This window comes from Varanus komodoensis, unplaced genomic scaffold, assembly GCF_004798865.1.
Source record: "Varanus komodoensis strain SLA01 unplaced genomic scaffold, ASM479886v1 scaffold1, whole genome shotgun sequence".
Lineage (NCBI taxonomy): Eukaryota > Metazoa > Chordata > Lepidosauria > Squamata > Varanidae > Varanus > Varanus komodoensis.
In genome coordinates, this window is record NW_025335268.1 from 118,599,565 (window position 1) to 118,618,472 (window position 18,908).

Genomic DNA, 18,908 nt, shown 5'->3' on the forward strand with positions numbered 1-18,908 from the left:
CTTTCACTCCTCACACTTCCCTTTTTCTAGTTTTATGGGCGGCTTGGGAAAGGACTTCCGAAGCACAGGTTAAGCCATGGGCTAGAGTTTCCCCAGACCTGGCCTACAACTTTAAATTTTAGAAGTCTTTGAAGAAAAAAAATAGATTTCAGGCAAAAGATAATCTCTTTTAATAAAAAGCTTACAGTAAACTAAAACAGAAAAAAATCCTTGCTAGTGGATAGGAATTTCAATCTATAGCAGCATTCTGCAAATTCAGTGCCCTTTGGATGTGCAGGACTACAACCTCTATCACATCCTCTCATACACAAAAGGAAGGGGGGAACCTTTAAGCACATGGTTCGTGCTTGTAACAAATTATTCATACTTGTTGTCAAGTCTGAACCAGGCTGCAATCATCCAGGAAGAAGTACAAACTTTGTACTGCTAAATACAAACTTAGGAGGTCAAAATAGCATTCCGGGTTCCTTTCCAAAACAACATTAACCAGTCTATAAAAGATTTCCTATAGATTAAACTCCTATATTCAAACACGCAGCATTCCCTACTTTGCCAGAGGTTGTGAGACAAGAAGTCCCACAGCAAAGCTGTGGCTACCCATTGTGATTAGCATGCTCAGTATGAAAGGCACTGCATCTTGCCCCTCCTCCAACCTGAAGGTGGCGGCTGTGGAACTATTCTAGAAAGAAGACAGCTCTGGAACTCCCAGGCCTTTTCTGCAAGATGGCAATTATTTTAATTATCTTCATAGCTATTTTTTAATTCACCAGTGCAAAATTCCTGAGGAATTCAGCTGCTTCTCTTCTTATTCTACTAATGAGGAATTGAGGCTAAAGTGCAGCATCTTGACAGATTCCTCCTAATCAACTGATATGCAGGCCAATGTGCAGCACATAATAACCCGCTTGGAGCCAACTGGGTGACTCTAGGCCAGTCACAAACTCTCAGCACAACCAACCTCACAGGGTTGTTGCTGTGGGGATAATATTACAAGGAGGAGAATGAGAATTATGTAGGCTGCTCTGAATTTGTTATAAGGAAAAAGTGGGGTACAAATCTAAATAAATAAAACAGTATTCCAAAAATATGCAGGAGTATCACCAATAGTGTCTTACCTGCATAGTGCTATTGATGATCAGTTGAGTTATTTTTGGAACCCTACTAGCCAAAGCTCATGGATGGACTGGTGTATCAAATCCAGATTTTCCAGATACAGGTTCAAAATATATTCATCTGAGAATAATGGCTTTTTTAAGTTCCTCTTGAACTGGACCTTACACATCTGCCTGGTGCAGCTTAGGTGAAACTCACTTGTTCTCCCAGGATTTGATTCACCATTCATCAATATGCAAGAAAGATATGAATACAGAGCTGAATCTGCAAGTTGTGGTCAAATGTCAAAATGTCAGTTAGCCAAACTAAAAGTGGACACTGTGATGCATGGCAGAGGCAAACTGCTTTATCATCCATTCCCCACAAAATTTCCCAGGACTGTTCTCCTGTCTACAAACTTTGTTGAAGTCTCATTAGAAAGAATGACAACATGGCTTTAGAGAGAAACATAAGAGCAAAGAGAGAGATTCAAAGCAGTTGAAGCCCAAGGACATTCAGCTGCACACAACCTCTGGTAGGCCTCTGGAGCAAACACACAGCTAGTATTACAGACATTAGCTAGAACATGTTACTATTGCAGGCCAAGTTCCAGTGGACCCTCTCAAAAGAAAAGGGACAGGAAATGAAAAAAGCAAGCACCCATGCAGGCTCCCAGGACCAGTACTGCAGCCTACCCTCTGGCTCCGCAGTGTGACACCTGCAGACCTGAAGTCTGGAAACTTGATACCAGCAGTTTCAGGGACAGCCTAAAAGAGAAGGAGACACAATTTGTTAATAAAGGAAGTGCAAAAAGAGGCACAAAGCTCAAAAAGGAAAGCACCACTTCCTACAAGAGAGACACCTGCCAGTGATACATATCTAAATTAGGAAAAGAATTCCTTCTGAAGACAACTGCATAGCTTTGATAAACAGGACTGGGGCAAATTATGGTGCAGAGTCCTGCACCAGCATGAATACCCTAGTTTAAATGCCACTAAAATTGCACAACGGTGACTTTGACACATTAAGATATCAATGAGATCCATCTATTCGGAAAACACAGTGGGCCTGCTCACACAACCAACTTCTGGGTTATTTAAGCCACACTGGACTGCAACATAGGCAGGAAACCATTTTGAATATTGAACCCACAATTGGTTGTGTTGTCTAAACCAAGCAAGGATATGTAGTACAAGAGCTAAACAACCATCAGAGAAGCCATAGCCTGTTAGTTGTGGCTTGGGGTTTTTGGGCGGCACCTGTGGACATCACAGATCACAGTGAGTGATGGTGAACAAGCAAATCCAGTCAGTGACTGTTTAAAATTATTGAAGAAAAGAGAATCTAAAGCAAACAGCTAAGTCTTACTAAACTCGTCTTTGACCCTAAAAGGTCAGAGGAATGAAGTTCACATTACGCAGAAAACACTGAAACAAAGCCCCAGCTGTAGTTTTACTTTTTTGGTTCTAAACTAGCTACTACTGGACAGGAACTCCTCAAAGAATTTTGCAAAGGTTCCTCAAAAAGGATATATTGTGATCCAGTGCTGTTGCCAGCTTTTCAGGAGAATAGATAACAAGATTCAAATTCTTGCAGCTGCATTCCATGACTATTTACCCAGAAGTTGTCACACCAACTTCAGTGGAATATACTCCTGACAACACGTGCATAGAATTGCTCTACCTTCAACAGAACTAAAAGAGGCACTGCACTGTAGCATTTTCTCACACAGAGTAAGAGAGCTGCAACCTGCTGTCTCTGCTGAGACACAACATGCCTAATACTGTGCAGATGACAGAAGTAGCAAGAAAACAAAAGCAAAAAGCCGGGAACATGAAATGCTCTTGAGTAGCACAGGTGGGACAGAGTGCAGCAGCGCACATGACACAGCTCCTCATTTACTGCATCATGCAGCAAGATCAGCTTTCAGAAGTCTCGAGGGAACCAAAACTTTGTAGCCAAACCAAACAAAAGGATGAACAGTTTGGAAAAAACGAGCAGAGAAATATGTTCTGCTTCCTATTAAATCTGGGGTCACCTAGTGAAACAAACGCAGAGAGTTTAAATGCTAAGAAAAACAAACCGTTTTCTTACAGCACAAAGCTATGTTCAGAACATGCTGCTGTAGGATATGCCTATCATATAGCACAATTTAAAAAATAATGAAATGAAGGAATGCCAATAGGTATACGCCAACACATTAGACTGCCCAATCCCATGTCAAAGCACTGCTTTGCACTAGACTTCTGCAATGGGAAGTCATCTGTAAGAAGAGTTAGGAATACTCCAGTCATGCCTGTGATCTTGAACCCTTCCTCTTAAATGTTCAAAACTAGCTAATATCTGAGGCAGGTAATGGGCAGGACTACATAATAGCATGATAGGTGGGTCTGTCCTTTTAGTTCTTTATATCAAAGAACAATCACAGCTTCTTTCACATGCACTTTGAGATTTCTACTACATTAATATCCATACACTAGGACTATAGAAAGGCTCTTCAGGTCAGCAACTCCCCAAAACCCTGTTTAACTACAGATAAAGCTAACTTCATGCAGCAGTTGACATTATCAACCACTATGCTGATTTGGTCACTGGTTTAAGCAAACTGTCTGCTTTGACCCATTTTAAAGTGCCTTGATTTTGGCCTCAATCCTCCTACTTTGTTGCATCAATAGAAGGCCTACTGTCACCTGACTAATCTGAACTTTTCTCCCCCAAGCCCTATCTTGTGGCATTACAATCTTGTTGAGTATAATTTGTATACCTACATAGCCGCGTATCCAAACCTCACATGGTCTCAACTGTACATATAGTTTGGAATCTCTCTGAAATACAATGCTATGGCTCAGAACAGAAGATTTTGCAATACTTACAATCTTGAGAATCTCAGCTCTCATTAAGAATGTTTGTATCCCCCCACCTACTTCTGGCACTCATAATTAAATGTTTTTACGGTTTCCCAGGTAAACAGTCAATGCACTTCAGCCTCCAATAAATCAGCATACACTCTTGCATCATCCCATATTAACCATGTAACTCCTCTACCCTTTGTATTTAATCACATTATTGTTCCTGTTCTACACATTTGCTCCCTGTGTGGGCTTCATGCTGGGGAAAAGTCTACCCATCTCATACTCCCTTACATTTTTCACTAGGAATAATGTCTTTCCCCTCTAGCCAAATATTTCCCCATTACAAGCTAAGCATATAATTTATCTGCTGTTTAAACACTGCAGATTCACAAATGTTTCAATACTATAAATTCTCAGACAATTAAGCTATAATTTTAGAAGTGGGTGTGCAGGGGGAACCTCAGCAGAGAATGAAATTCAGCAGAAGAATCCTCTGTGTTTCCCTCCTCACACTAAACTCCATGATTCCGGCACATAAAAAGTCTGCATGCCAGAAACAGACTGCAAAAGATGTCTCTACTGGTGGCCAGATATAGAAATCCCTTTGCTGAGATTTTGCAAGGATAATGGACATGGTTTTAAAATAGAGAACAACTTCCCACTAAAGTGCAAGTCTATTGTATAAAATACTAAACTTGTCCTTATCGCAGTATTTGCAAACTATAGCATGGGTGGGCAACATCTGGCCCACTGGCTATATCATACACACACACGCACACGCCCTTTTCTGTAGTCCCTAACATAACCTACATTGCAGCTAGCACCAATTTTGGTGGCAGCAAAAAATAGCTACATTTTCATCTCAGAACAAGGTATGCAACGAGTACTTTTTCCCAAGCTGAGAAATTGGGCCCCAAGCACTCTGAGGTTTCCCATCTCTGCCTAACTAACTCCCAGTCTTCCTATTTAATTTCCATACTGCTTATTTTTCTTCTGTTATGTCACACATTAAAACACACACAATTTGGCCACTTTTTAAATGTCAGCCAAGTTTAACAGTATGCCATCTTCTCATCAGAATCTGGTATTTGTACTGGCATGAAAGTCCAGATACACCAATAGCTCACCTATGAAATGTGGCTGCACTGCTAGTCTATCTCAGTTATCTCCCCTCTGGAACATAGCAGAGCTGCCCCAATAAAGCAAGGACTTTACATGAACTAGTGATGGGCAAAAGCGTATCTTCCTCCCTATCCCCTCAGCTGCAGAAACCTCCAGGTTTCTTAAACCACAGTTTACTGTAAAGTTCAAATTTTAGAAACTAGTTTTATGTGCCCTGTACAAATTAGCCTTGCAGGCTTTGTTTGCAGGCATCCCTTCAACTTGCACTTAAACCACATTTTTGGAATTCAGATGTAAGAGAAAGTGAAGGAAGTCTCCTTCACAGCTATATGTATAAGAGGAGGATGAGAATGAATGAAACTGAGGCCACTGCTATTCACAATCAAACTTTTTTTAAAGAAATAACATTACATTGAACCTGGCTAGAAAGGAAAATATGTAGTTGTTCCAGTAGGCTGATGCCCCTTTTATCGAAGCAATTGGAGGATTCAGTTTTCTGCCCTGCAAACTGCCCATCTTCCACAACAGCACTAAGGAAAGCCTGTGAATCCTGTTTAAAGGGAAACAGAGTAACCAAAAAGGGCTAACAGAGCTCACCAGAAGACAGAAAAAAGGATACTCCATACATGTGTCTCATTCTTGTTATTCCTTCTGAACAACTCTTCCACTACCAAAGGAGAGGGGGTAAAAATCTGATTTTTCTTCTAGAGAAGTCAAACTTTTAAAAAGATATGCTATGAACCAAACATGCAATAATTCTTTTGTTTTGTGAACCAAATGACACAATGAAGTATCAACTATACACAAGTACACAAGTCACTGGAACGACACTAAGGGAATATCCTGCCATTTTTTAACTCTCTTACTTACGCTTGGCCAAGACCTATCCTGTTGAATATAACCAATCTGATCTTCCACAGGAAAAACCTACTCACTCCCCAAGAATGACAATTGCCATGTCAATCAGTAGTTCCCTAAAAGAACCTGGACCTACATGGGTGGGTCAGATACACTGTCTTGTCTCTTTAGCATGACATACACTATTGTTATAAAGACCACTGTAGTACCCTTAAGAAATAAACTGAACTGGGAATTTATGGTGACCTACAGTTAAAGCCAGAGCGACAGCAACAAGAAAGGGTACACGAAACCCCACGGCCACTAGATCAGCAGCAATGTGCACTGGTATCTATAGATGCCAGCATACTAAAGGCACTGGTGGATACAACCAAATGTCTATAAAAATCTATTTCATTCAGAGCAGTTTTAGGCATGCTCTTCCACTTCCCCGCTACAATTATCCACCTAATCCCTAATGAAGATGAGGGACACACTGACTCCTTCCTACACTGCACTCTACATTCTCACCTCACATCAGAGCAATTAAACAGGTTGCTATACCTCACACGCCAGCATGAGCTGTAAATGCTTCAACCTCAATTGACTCTTTAGTAAATGACTTCCCTTTGTTGAGACGATGCTGATACAGCCCTCGATTCAAATTCTTAGTTAAAATGCAATTTAAAAAAAACGTTTTCCTGCTACAGTTGGTAATTGACTCCTAATGGACTCTGTCATGGTTGAAATAGCACTAGTGAATCCACAGAAGCTGCCTTTAGGAGCCCTGAGGTGCTTACCTACACACAGGCACAAGGGCCCCAAGCAGTACTGGGCAAGCTAGCCAAACATGCTCTGAGCATTTTGACGGGGTATTTGATCTCACATTCTACTGGCACGAAACAATGTGGCTGGAAAGGCACTGGTAGCTAAGGAGCAAAGGGAAAAAGAGAGCCACAGATCATAACCCTTGGGGACATCCACAAAGCTGTCTTCCACAGAGCAAGCCACACAAAACAGTACATGCTTTAGAAAATAAGAGAAAAGTGGGCAGCGGGGTGGGGGCTATCTCATTCCTACTCATCTCATCTTTTGAAACCATTGAAAGGCAAAATCTTTCCCAGAAACTGCATGGGGCCAATAGTACCATTTCAGATGGTATTCTAAATAAAACACACCACTCACAATTTCATATATGAAGTCATTCTAGTATCCTCCAGTAGGAACTATAGGTTATATTGCAGCTTGCAATATAATCCATATCAGAGGTAGACAACTTTGTGCCCTCCAGATGTTTTGGACCACACTAGACTGCGGCTTACAGTAGCTGGAGGCCAAAACATCTGTAAGGCACTAAGATACTTCTTCCTATTTTATGTTTTACAGAGTGAGGGACGTGTTCAAGACTAATGAGCATGAGAAGACTCAGTAGACATCACAAGGCCAGAGATGATCCCTAAGTTATCTTGCCCTGCCTACCATCTGCAGGTTTCAAAAAAACATGAGGGCATTATCCTAGGCAGAGGTGAGATCATGAACTCACGAGAATCCTCTCCTAATGTTTCAAAAAGACAGACTTAATCCTAGATTGGGAAAGTTTGAATTCTTCTAAACTTCTGACAAGTGTGCCTTACTTATAAGGCTCACAGAAATCAGAGGAGGAGGGACCTCCACTTTATCCAGTGGCAGCAGTAGGGCGAGCAGAGAAGCTTGAGAAATGTAGACCTTGCAATTTCTGATGTGAATGCACCTGATCCACATTTCCTTGACTAATGTGAGAATAATAATGTGATCATTCACTGGATTTCATTCTGTGGTCAGGTTTTTGGCTCATAATCACACCAAAATGCATTTGGGATGAATATTTAGGATAAAATATGCTAAAATATATACACTTAGATAAACTATATCTAGAATCACATATTTTGTGCATATAGTCATTCAACTATACATATTTAAATATGCATTTATATACAGATTTGTGGACATAGTTGATGCATTTTTAAAAATAGGTCAGAATTGATGAATGAACATGTGTACAATTGCCAAGGATGAGAAATGGACTGGTCTGCCCATCCTCTGGAACCACACTGTCTGGAACAAACCAGCTTAAAATTCACTGCTGTCACTGATTTCTCCTTTTTTTTGCTACACTACATAACATAGGAAGGAACAAGCTCTAGTCTTTGCATTTGCTGACCATGGGCCCGTTTACTAATGGAGCGGGTTTGTTTAAGTCCAGTTTGTCCCCTTTCCAACTCAGCATTTCAGTTCCTTCAGCTTAACCATGATCATTTTGCAACTTACAATATCAGGGTCCAAAACGAAACAAACCAAATTACAATACCTATACTTATGGCTGGATCCAGCCAACCACTCTTCACGTACTACCCTGGCAGACAAAGTGCAAGGTAGTGCCAGAACAAAGGGCAAGGAAAAAGGAGAGGCATAAGATGTTTACAGGCTTCTCTGTTTCCTTCTTCTGCGGCAGCTTTTTCTTGGGTGCCTTTCGCTCTGCGCGTCTTTGTTCAGTGGTTGTGTCAGCAGCTGTAATGAGTTTCTGCAAGTCTTGTGTTCGCTTCTCCCTCTCTTTCTTCCTGGCTTCAATTTTCCGCAACTCCTGGATTAGATATTCTTCTTCTGCCACCTACAGATGAATACAAGAAAGACAGCTGGGAAGCATGACTGATAAAGCAGTACAAGAGAGGCACCTATTGGTAACAGGTATTACCTAGGTCCCCTCTGCAATATGGTCCCCTCCGGAAGGAATACAGTACAGAAACAAAAGCAGCAGCAGTGGGTAGCCTGCTCCCTTCCATGTAACCTTTAAAAGCACAGGAAAGATTCTCCAAGTGTAGACCTTGCAACACAATATACCTTTGATTCCACAATCCATCACCCTCCAGCTTCTGAACCTCCTTTGTTCATCTATTGTTCTCACTGTCTCTTATTTCCCAGCTCTTGCTTATGAAAGGGTTCTCCACTGTGCCTCTTTCTTCAGCTCCATACCTCCACCATCCAAAATTGCTTAGCTCTTGTATTTCTCTTTCTGCTATCTTTTCTCTTAACTCTTTTCCCAGTTAGATTCTACTGTGCAAACTGCTCTATCCAGCCTCACAGCTTATTCTACCCTCAGAGTCTTCTGAGTGCATTTTATCAAGCCAAAAGGAAAATTTAATTTCCTTAGAATTTTGAATGCTTCCTTAAATTCCATGTCCCCATACCAGCTAAGCCAACAGTTGCTTTAATCTTTACCACCTAACTCCATAACATTAAAAACTCCAAAAAGACAACCTACTAAAGTCATTTAATGAAGGCAACAATTCTCTTGCAACGCAAATACCTAACTCTTGATAGAAAGAAATCTTATTAAATACATTATCTGAAATCAAGAAGTAGATTTTGAGAATTGCCAACAGTATTACATAGGGCTATTCAGGGGCCTTCTCAGACAAAAATCTGATAACGTGTTTTACCAGTTTGTTCTATTATGCACATCATTAGTCACACAGAACACCAATACTGAGCACCCACCCAGCAACTAGGTTGGTCACTGGCTCTGTGGTACAGAACTTGCTTTACAATATGAGGGTTTCAGCTTCAATTTCAGGCAACTCCAGGTACAGCTGGAAAAGTCCTACTTGAAACCCTGGAAAGCCACTGCCAGCCAGCATTGACTCAAGAGACTGATTATGTCCCAGCTATTGTTACCGATCTGATCTAAAGTAATCCAAGGCCTGGGTCTCTTCCAGTGTTCCCTTGTAATACCTGTTCTGGTGTCCGGTTATATAGTCTCTCTAACTGTTCCTTCCGGCGCCTTTCATGGCCAGCATCAAAGACAGGGATCTTCAAGTCAGTGCCTGGAGTAGCACGAATATTGGCCAACTTAGCACAGATGTGATAGTAACGTTCCTTTAGGTCTTCCACTGAACGCTTCTAAAGAGAGAGAAAAGGTTACAAGTCTGGTATGTGAAAAAAGATCAAGGAGTCATGTAAATAGGACAAAGAAAGGGATAAAATGTTCAGGAAATGATTATAATCAGCACCAATAAAGCAAAGCCTATTGCAAGAACTAGAATCACAACAGAGAGGTCCCTGGTTACATACAAGGCCCTGCTGCTGTTTATTCAACAATCAAAAGAAGGGACAGTACTGCACATCCCAGAGTGTTTTCTAAACACTAAATAATTTCACTAAATAATTTCACTAGAAATCTGCATTATGTAAATATATTGCCTTGCATTCTAGTAAGAATATGATGGTTTAATCAAAATCAGGGAAGTGAGAAGGGTGGCAAGTTTGCTTGGCACCAATTCTCCTCTCATTTTGGCGCAAGGTGAAAACATATCTCTTCTCCATCCATTTTAATAATTTTAGTAATAGATTTTATTTATTGGTTTTTAGATGTTTAAACTTTATTGCATTTTAGTATTTGGTTTTCTGTCTCTCCTAGCTATGTTTTTTGGAACTGATCAAGCCTATGTTAGTATTGCTATTAACTGGTTATTTTTAATGTTAGTTCTCATTGTTTAGTTATTTTACTCTTATATACTGCCTACGGAGCTCATTTGATTTGTTTGACAGCTTATAAATGTAAAATAGATCCCTATAGTTTAGTGTTTGTTTTAACCAGTTTATAGCCCTCACTAGGAAAAACTTGATAAAATCTACAAGCTGTACAACCCAGTGAATCACAAGCCAGTGAAATCACTTGCTGAACTTTTATATTCCACACGTCTGTCATTCTCCAGAAATTGATCCATGCCTTCTGTTTCTATGCACCATTATTATAACACTGTAAGACACTTCACTTAATCAGCTGCCTACATCCTTTTTTTCTGAGGTTAATTAACTTCTTTTTGCAGGCCTGGGTGTAAAAAGCTGTTTGAAAAGTATACTTGCACCACTTAGCTCTCTATGATTGCCAAATATTTCTTTTCTGTCTTGATCAGAAACACAGCACAAAACACAGTAAATTCTTTCCAGTTTCATTTGCCTGATCCTATACCATGCTAATTCCAAAGTCAGAAGCAGGCTTTGACTCTGGGATTAGTACCACACAGGATCAAGCACAGCAGATCAGAAAGCAGTTGCTTTATGTTGTCAGATTTTGAAAGGTATTTGAGCTCCAATAAAGATGCTATCAGTGGTACACCCAACTGAGTATCATGCACCTTATTTCTTTTCCTTTATTTAGACAGACACAAATATCTAAAACAATTTAAAACATTCAGCAACAAAAGAACAAGTCAAGCCCTTATCATATGCTCTCAAATGCATGAGAGGAGAAAGTCTTAACCGGAATCAAAAAGATAGCAATGCTAGCACCAGACAGGCCCCATCAGGGAGATCTCTCCCTTGCTGCTTCTTTGCATGCTTCCCCCAGAGGAGGCATCCAGAGGAAGGCCTTAGTTTATGAACATAGTGTATGGGTAGGTTTGTGCCAGAAGAGGTGCTCCATTAGGTGTTGAGCTGTGTAAGGCTTTCCAGGTCAACACACCTTCAGTTGGGCTCACAAACATACAGGAAGCAATGGCAAACAGGATGGAATCAGTGTTACATATTCAGACCTTCTGGTCCCTCTTATTAATCTGGCACATAAGGGTGCCGCTGGATCACCAACTGGTTGGCAAAAGGCACTATGCGCCAGTGAAGCCAGTCATGCCTCAAGTGCCAAAGACAACCCCAAGAGAATCCCTAAATGTGCTTTTTCAAGAAGAGGTTGAGCACCCCCTCCCCCACCATTACCACCAAATTAGGAGAACTACCCACTAATACCATCTGAGACTTGTCTGGACTGAGTTTCAGTTTTTAGCCCTCATTTAGTCCATTGTCACAGCCAAACACCCATCTTGTTCATTTACAGAATGAGCTGCTGAAGATGAAAAGGTGAAATCAAACTATGTAATCAGTGCACTCCAAAACTCCAGACGACCATACTTTATAGTTTCATGTAGATATTAAATGGCATGGGGAACAAATACCAAACCCATACCAGAGAATTCATAGACCCAAGTGGTATTTCCCAAGCATACCTTCTGAAGCTGACTTATTCAAGTGGGAATGAAACTTTCCATTTGCAACTCGGACAATCACCCCAGAAGTATACCATAGTCAATGGCATTAAAAGCCACACAGATATCAAGAGGAACCAGCAAGTTCACACTCCCCTGGTCTCACTTTCACATGGACTAAATTATCTCCTATGAGCAGCATCCTACTCTGCAAACCACTTACTTTGAATTGCTGGTGATCATAGCGGTCATGTATGACCACAAAGCGGAGATCAAACCGACGTGACAAGTCAAAGAGGTGGTCTGTTTCAGCTTTGGTCCAGGCATCATCATGGAGGTACATCTGATATTCCTGCTCTGAGTAGATTGGAACTTGCACTGTCTGCAGCAGGAAGGGAAGAGTTTGAGACAGTCACAACAGGGCCTCTCTCTCTCTCTCTCTCTCTCTCTCTCTCTCTCTCTCTCTCATTCATTCATTCATTCATTCATTCATTCATTCATTCATGGCTTTTCTAGACCATCCATCTACTGGGGTCTTAGGTCTTCACAGAACAGTTCTATCAGGAGTATTTTGAAGCAAAACATATGCAAGATTCCACAGCACAGAAATAGTTTTCCTCTACATCTTCATCACAGGTGCCCTTAATATAGAATCTATATGAACCATATTACCTAAATTCTATCTATACTACTGCATGAGCAACAAAACAATGCGCTCCCCTAGCTCCCTCCACTAATTTATCTGAGGCTCAGTGCAGACTCCATGGATTAAAGTGACAGCACAGGACAGCTCTGGGAATTATTGAAGGTGGAGGTGCTACTGCTTGTGCTTTCAGGGTAACAATCCAACAGTAAATCTGTTCAGAAGAATGCATTGCTTCTTCTTCATTGCTTCACTTGCCCAAGGAATGAATCTCTCTTCCTGTCAGAACACCAGGGAGAAAGCAAAACAAGCAGTGCCAACCTTATTGGAAAGAATTCCAAATGTGGGTTTCATGTCACATGGTGCTGAAACATGCAGCACTCCTGCCCCTCACACACTATTTATACACAGAAAAGTCACCAAATCTGCATGCTTCATTCCAACTTTTCACACAAATGAGGTTACTATGTGGCTGTAAGACTATCATCTAAGGTTTTTAAAGATATTCTTTCAAAGGTTTCAACTGGGATATCCTTTCAATGGGGACAATGATTCAAGGCAACAATGTTAAAGAAATGTATGCATTAAGTACTAGCACACGTCCCCTAGTATTCCTCTAAAGAACACAGCAGGGTACAACTTCCAGTAGTTTTGGAATCATGGTTTTATACTTCTAATGCTGCTTTAGGAATTCACACTTGCAATAACAAGGGACGTAAAAGGAGTATTTCAGGATGTTTCCATCCCATGCCTACAACACAAGCTGTGATCAAGCCTTCATACTTTGTTGAATCTGGCAAACGGGTAATCCTTGCCCTCTTCTGCTGCCCTCCTCCAGTGGTAGAACATAGCCCCATCCTTCCTAGCTGGGTTGGTGAAGGGCATCCACTTCCAGGGCCGCACTTTCTTGGAACCCAGCTTTGCCTTGACTGTGCGGTAGCCCTGTGTAGTGTCACTGGGCAAAAGAGGAGGTGCATCTCTAAAAACAAGACATAAATTAATGGAATGTACTGTCTGCGTAAAGATCATTTCCCACATTCATTGTCTGTTCCATGAACTCTGTGGCTTAAATGCCATCTTAAGGCCAATATAACTTCTGTATCTCAAATCTTACACAATCAGTACACAACCTAAACCTTTACAGACCAAGGTGAGTCAGCACTCACTAGCACTGTATGTGACATATCCCAGTAAGGTAAAAGCCAGGAATTGCCAGAAGAACACATAAAACACCAAGCTGTGTTTTGGTATTACATGAATAACTGTGGCTTACATTTCTGTTTTGGATGTAATAGCAACCTAAGGCTCATGCTAGAGAAAAAGTAATTCCCTATATATGAGTATACAAGGGAAGACGGGAGCAGGAAGCACATGGCTGATTCTCACAGCACCAAAGCACCGTTAGCACAAAAACATGGCTCACTGTTATATATTAAGTGAACCATTATTAGGCTTCAATTGGCCTTTCCCATGTACTCCAAGATTAAGTAGCCATGGCTTCATTCCTGGCCACTGCAGCAATGCCAGTAAGCCAGGTATGCACCTGCATCCCTGCTGCCATATCTTATCTGTAATCAGTGATAGCAGCAGGAATTCCTCCAGGAAGCTAAGGCTGGCCAACCCCACTTCAGAAGTATCTGGGAAGGCTCTGCATAGGCAAATGGAATCTCCACTGAACGTGTAAGTCTGGAAGTTCCTCTCTCTTGGCCTAGGAAATAAGAAGCTGCTTGATGGAAGAAGCAACCCACTATACAATATCAAAATTGTGGAAAAAGTCTTACTTTTTATCAGAATACAGTAGTGCATAGACCTCCCGGTGCATTCCTTCTGGTCTCTTGAATGTTAGGGTCTCTGATGATTTCTTGGATTTTTTCTGAAAATGAAATCTTTATTAGAGGCCTTGTAGCATCATGACAGACCTTTGTGGGACAATACCTTTGTGGGGAAAGTTTTGCTAACAATTGTTTTTTATTGGTTTTAACCTCAGATAACTTGCACCAGTTCTCTTCTTTGTGATGTGGGTGGGGAGCAGCAGAGGTTCTATTTTGTGAATAAGAACCACATCCCTTTAGTATCAGTAAGGCCTCTTTAACCCACTTCCCACCTCATTCTCCCATCCTTCTACATCCCTGCCCTTCTGTTGCATAGCATAGCACTGGAAGTCTGAATGGGGGACTGGGGGAAATAAGAGGAAACCACTTCACCTGCATTCTATGTACCCTAAAATCATGGTTTACAGAATAAACATAAAGTAGAACAAATTAATACTTGTTTTACACTAATAGAGCAGAAACAGATCATTCAAATGATATAACTTACATCGTAAGATTTCACAAAATGGTGAAAAAACTGCATTAAGTATATCAGATTGTTTTCACCAGCAAATACAGAAATGTTAATTTCTTTAGGCATTCAAATACAAGAAGACAGGGACAGCACAGAGTTCAGGTGCTGAAACGATGAAAGATGTCATAAGAATAAAATTGACTTTTTGATTTTTAAGCTAAAATTGTTTTCTTAAATAGTTTAGTCATAGGTTTAGCAGGATTCCAACATAGAAGAATCATGCTGACAAATCCCCAAGCTGTGGTAAGTTCCTGTTGCATGCTTGCAGCTTTGAACAGCAATGGTCAAGGTCTTTGCGATGGGTCCCCCTTATCTACCCAACGATATGCATCCTTGGGCTGTGCAGCAAGGAAGGTTCTCCCACTTCCACTAAAATGGCAAAAGACAAGAGGATTAAGCTGCTCCATAGTCAGTTTGGCAGGGGATTCTGTCTCTGTATATTTCTTCTTACACAAGTGTGTCTAGAACTCCAAATCCTAAACAAAAATCACACTATGAGAATATCTTGCAGACTCATCTCCACATTCAATGGCTATGGTACAAAGAGAAGCAGTGAAATTCATTGCCTTGAGGGTTCATTTCAGTTCATCTGACCACCCCAATATTGTACCTTATCAGAATTGATGATGTCTTTCTTATTAATAGTTCCTATGTTCTCAGACTCAGTGCCTCCCAGTTCTAATATATCCCGGACATCTGCTCCTGTGGCCATTTTGTTGCCTAAAGTCAGAAAAAATGATTAAAAAGCAAATGAACCATGATTAGATACCAAAGGACCTATTTAGTCTTTGAAAAGTTAACTGCCCTTCTTGACTCCATCTCCAAACTTTTTGCTCAGCAAGTTCTTTATTTATTGTGGAATTAATAATCTCTTCCTATGTTAAGAAATTACAAACATCTAAAACAGTCTTGACAGCTCTCAAAACCTCAGTATCAAGCACTGTAATGACCAAGGTTTAAGCTCTCATTTAAGAAACACACAGTCCCAAGTATCATGTGTACAACTCAAGCAGGGGGCTAGGTTGACTTCTGAGATGAAGGTTTTGCGCTCCATTATTTCTCTGACCATTACTCTCCAGACTTGACCCTCCAAAATTATGTATGCTCAGATCCTGCCATTTTCTCCTCACAGTCCTTCTCAAAGGAAAAACACACACCTACCCCATCAAAACATTTGAAACTTTAATCTCTAATACAAATATATATATATATATATATATATATATATATATATATAGCCCCTGTGTAATCTAAAGAAACAGGCATTTAGACATTTGAGTACAGACCCCATTCATGCCTGACACCAAGAGACAATTAGTGAGAGTTCTAGAAACAGTAAAGTGGCTCTAAATCCTTTGCCTGATTCTCAATGATACCCAGATACTAACATTCCAAAGAAATGCAATATGAAAATACAAGCTGCAATGATGAAAAAGAAATATTAATAACAATTTCTGTTTAGGAGAACATGTTTTTCCCAACATATGAGAGATTGCTTCTAGATTTAGTAGAGTTAATAGACTTATTAGGATCAGTGGGGCTCAAGTTACTCATGACAGGTTAAGTCCTATCAATGTTAATGGGCCTACTCTAAGTTTGACTAAAAATAGATCTAACCTATGATAAACAAGTAAATATGATGTAAAGTAATGCAAACATGAATGCACACACGCCCCTATTTTTAAAAGGGGAGGGGGCTGAAGATCATGGAGGTACAGCAGCTGCAAAAGTATTTTAAATTAACAGCAAATGCGTAACATTTAATAATCATTTTCAGTACTTTTATTGGATTTTTAAAGATATATGTTGTTTTCAGCCATTCAGTTGTGTCTGACCCTTGGACACTCTATATGTCTTGCCTATGTATATGATATATGACTTGCCTATTTGAACTGTTATGTGAGAATCCATGAAGAAAGCATGCACAAAGGCATGTAATCAACCATCATTCCATTAGAGTACATTTGATGCACAGTTCTGGAACATCATTTCTGAGATGTGTTTTTATTACACGGTGCAATCTTATGTTTGGCTCAGATATAAATCCCATTGATTTCAATGGGGGATCCTAGTGAGACTGCATTCAGTCTTCCCGTATTAGGCATGGCTTGTTTTACATTCTTTTCAGAATACTATCATCAATACTGCAATACTGTTGTAGTTTGACAAATATATTTTATGCATATATGACTTCTTACTCCATAGCATATTGCTTCGAAATTAACTTTTTCCTGTTGGTAGCTCTCATAAACACAGGCTAAAGGTGAAGTCAAGTACACTGAAAGAGAGTTCTCATATGACATTACAATACTCAACTAAAGATAGAAAATGCACATAAATGAAACACAACTCTAGAGGACTAACTCCAAACCTAGCCATGCAAGTTATTTCTTACAGAAGTCTAATACCGCTCCAGGTGCAGACATTCTAGGGACTGATGACCCCCAGGGAAAGGCCCCCGAATACTATCGAAGTGTATTCTTACAAACGTCAGCTTCTTTCCCAAGTGCTTAATGGTTCCTTTACCTGCTTCCAGATGTTAAAATCCCACTTTCCCGCCCGCACCCACACCTTACTGCAGCCTTCCTCAACGCGGCGCCCTTCAAAGGTGTTGGACTACAACTCCCAGCATCCCGTTTCCCGACACATGGCCCAGCCTCTCGCGCCCCACTCAAACATCTTTCCCTCTGCACACCTCCTACTTCTCTTTGAATCGGTCCAAGATCCAGACCGGCAGCAACAGAACCGGCTGCGTCGCGCCGATACAAGCCTCCAAAGGCTACTTCCGGTCCCCACTTCTCTCTTGGTCCCGAAGGTGCATCACAAAGAAAGGTTCGGACAGCGTCTGCAAGCGAGCTATCTAGTTCCGGGTCTTGCACGGGGTGAAAAAACATAACTTCTCTAAAACAAACAAGCGAATAAAATATTCCAAAACAACTACCAACCGTTTTGGTTTATATTAAACTCTGATGCGATTGTTCACTCCACCGGCCGTATGATAGACAGAGACACGTTCCAAATCAATGTCAGAGCTCTGATCTAATAAGCATCTAAAATGACTTAACTGTTGGAAGAATAAAATTTACAGATGAGAAAGAAGTTTTTTCTGAAGTTGCAAGATCCTTACTCTGCTGTACATCCCTCACTTTTCTTGCAAAGTGCAAGAATAATATCTTCACCAGCTCAGGGCTTCATCTGTTACCCCGTGGTGTTCTCTGAGTAATAAATTGCCCACAATTATTTCTTTTAACCAAAAGTGGGGGGGGGGGGGTCTGTTAACCAAGTTTAATCTCATCATGATTTAGTTGTACTTAGAATAGCTGCACTGAGCAACATTTGGTATTTAAAAAGGACAGGCAATTATACAGGGAATAGTGAAGAAAAGGTGCAGTTATATTGTCTGTTTAGATAGGGAAGACTGAACTGCCATAGCCTGGATCAGAACACATGTTTTAAAAGCAGAAGAGTGTTGCAGCAGAAAATCATAATTAATTTCTTAATCTTTCAAAATGAACCTCACCAACTGCAGCATCTGAAATGTCAGGTTGTACACATCTGCTACAATCCTATACAAAATTCCCTGGAAGTAAGCCCTATTGCACTCATCTGGGCTTTTCTTCTGAGTGGACATGTGTAAGATTGCATTGCTAGTTCATGCACAAGTATCTACATGCAAAAAAGTTAACTTCAGCATATTTGTGTGCACTGCAGACTAAAAATATTGTCTCCTCAAAAAGTGGATCTATCAGGACTAGTACTAAGCAGCACAGACTGTTCCTGGAATATTGGAACTGTGCTCTGGGTTCATCTTTACCAAACACACAACTCTAAAGTATCCTATGTTTAAGTCTGTGGTGTGACCAGCCTGAGCTTTCAGCTGTGCCTGCACTTGCTCCTAGGGACAGAGATGAGTTAAGGAAGAGAGTTGCTGCACTTGCTCCCAGCTTCTGCAAATACAAGCTCTATCCATATTCCCATGGACCAGTTCCTGGACCATAGAAA

At 40.6% G+C, this 18,908-nt stretch overlaps 1 protein-coding gene across 1 annotated transcript in view; it reads right to left on the reverse strand.

Annotated features, from left to right (window-relative positions):
• Positions 1-17,686, reverse strand: part of DMAP1 (DNA methyltransferase 1 associated protein 1) — a 41,447-nt gene extending 23,761 nt beyond the window's left edge. The window contains exons 1-8 of the mRNA XM_044442414.1: positions 17,602-17,686; positions 15,517-15,626; positions 14,342-14,433; positions 13,344-13,539; positions 12,141-12,299; positions 9,672-9,839; positions 8,365-8,550; positions 1,788-1,859 (exon numbers count right to left, since the gene is read on the reverse strand). Of these exons, the coding sequence (XP_044298349.1) occupies positions 1,788-1,859; positions 8,365-8,550; positions 9,672-9,839; positions 12,141-12,299; positions 13,344-13,539; positions 14,342-14,433; positions 15,517-15,618 (975 nt within the window). The 5' untranslated portion in view covers positions 15,619-15,626; positions 17,602-17,686. The remainder of the gene's footprint in view (positions 1-1,787; positions 1,860-8,364; positions 8,551-9,671; positions 9,840-12,140; positions 12,300-13,343; positions 13,540-14,341; positions 14,434-15,516; positions 15,627-17,601) is intronic.
• Between the last annotated feature and the right edge of the window lie 1,222 nt (positions 17,687-18,908).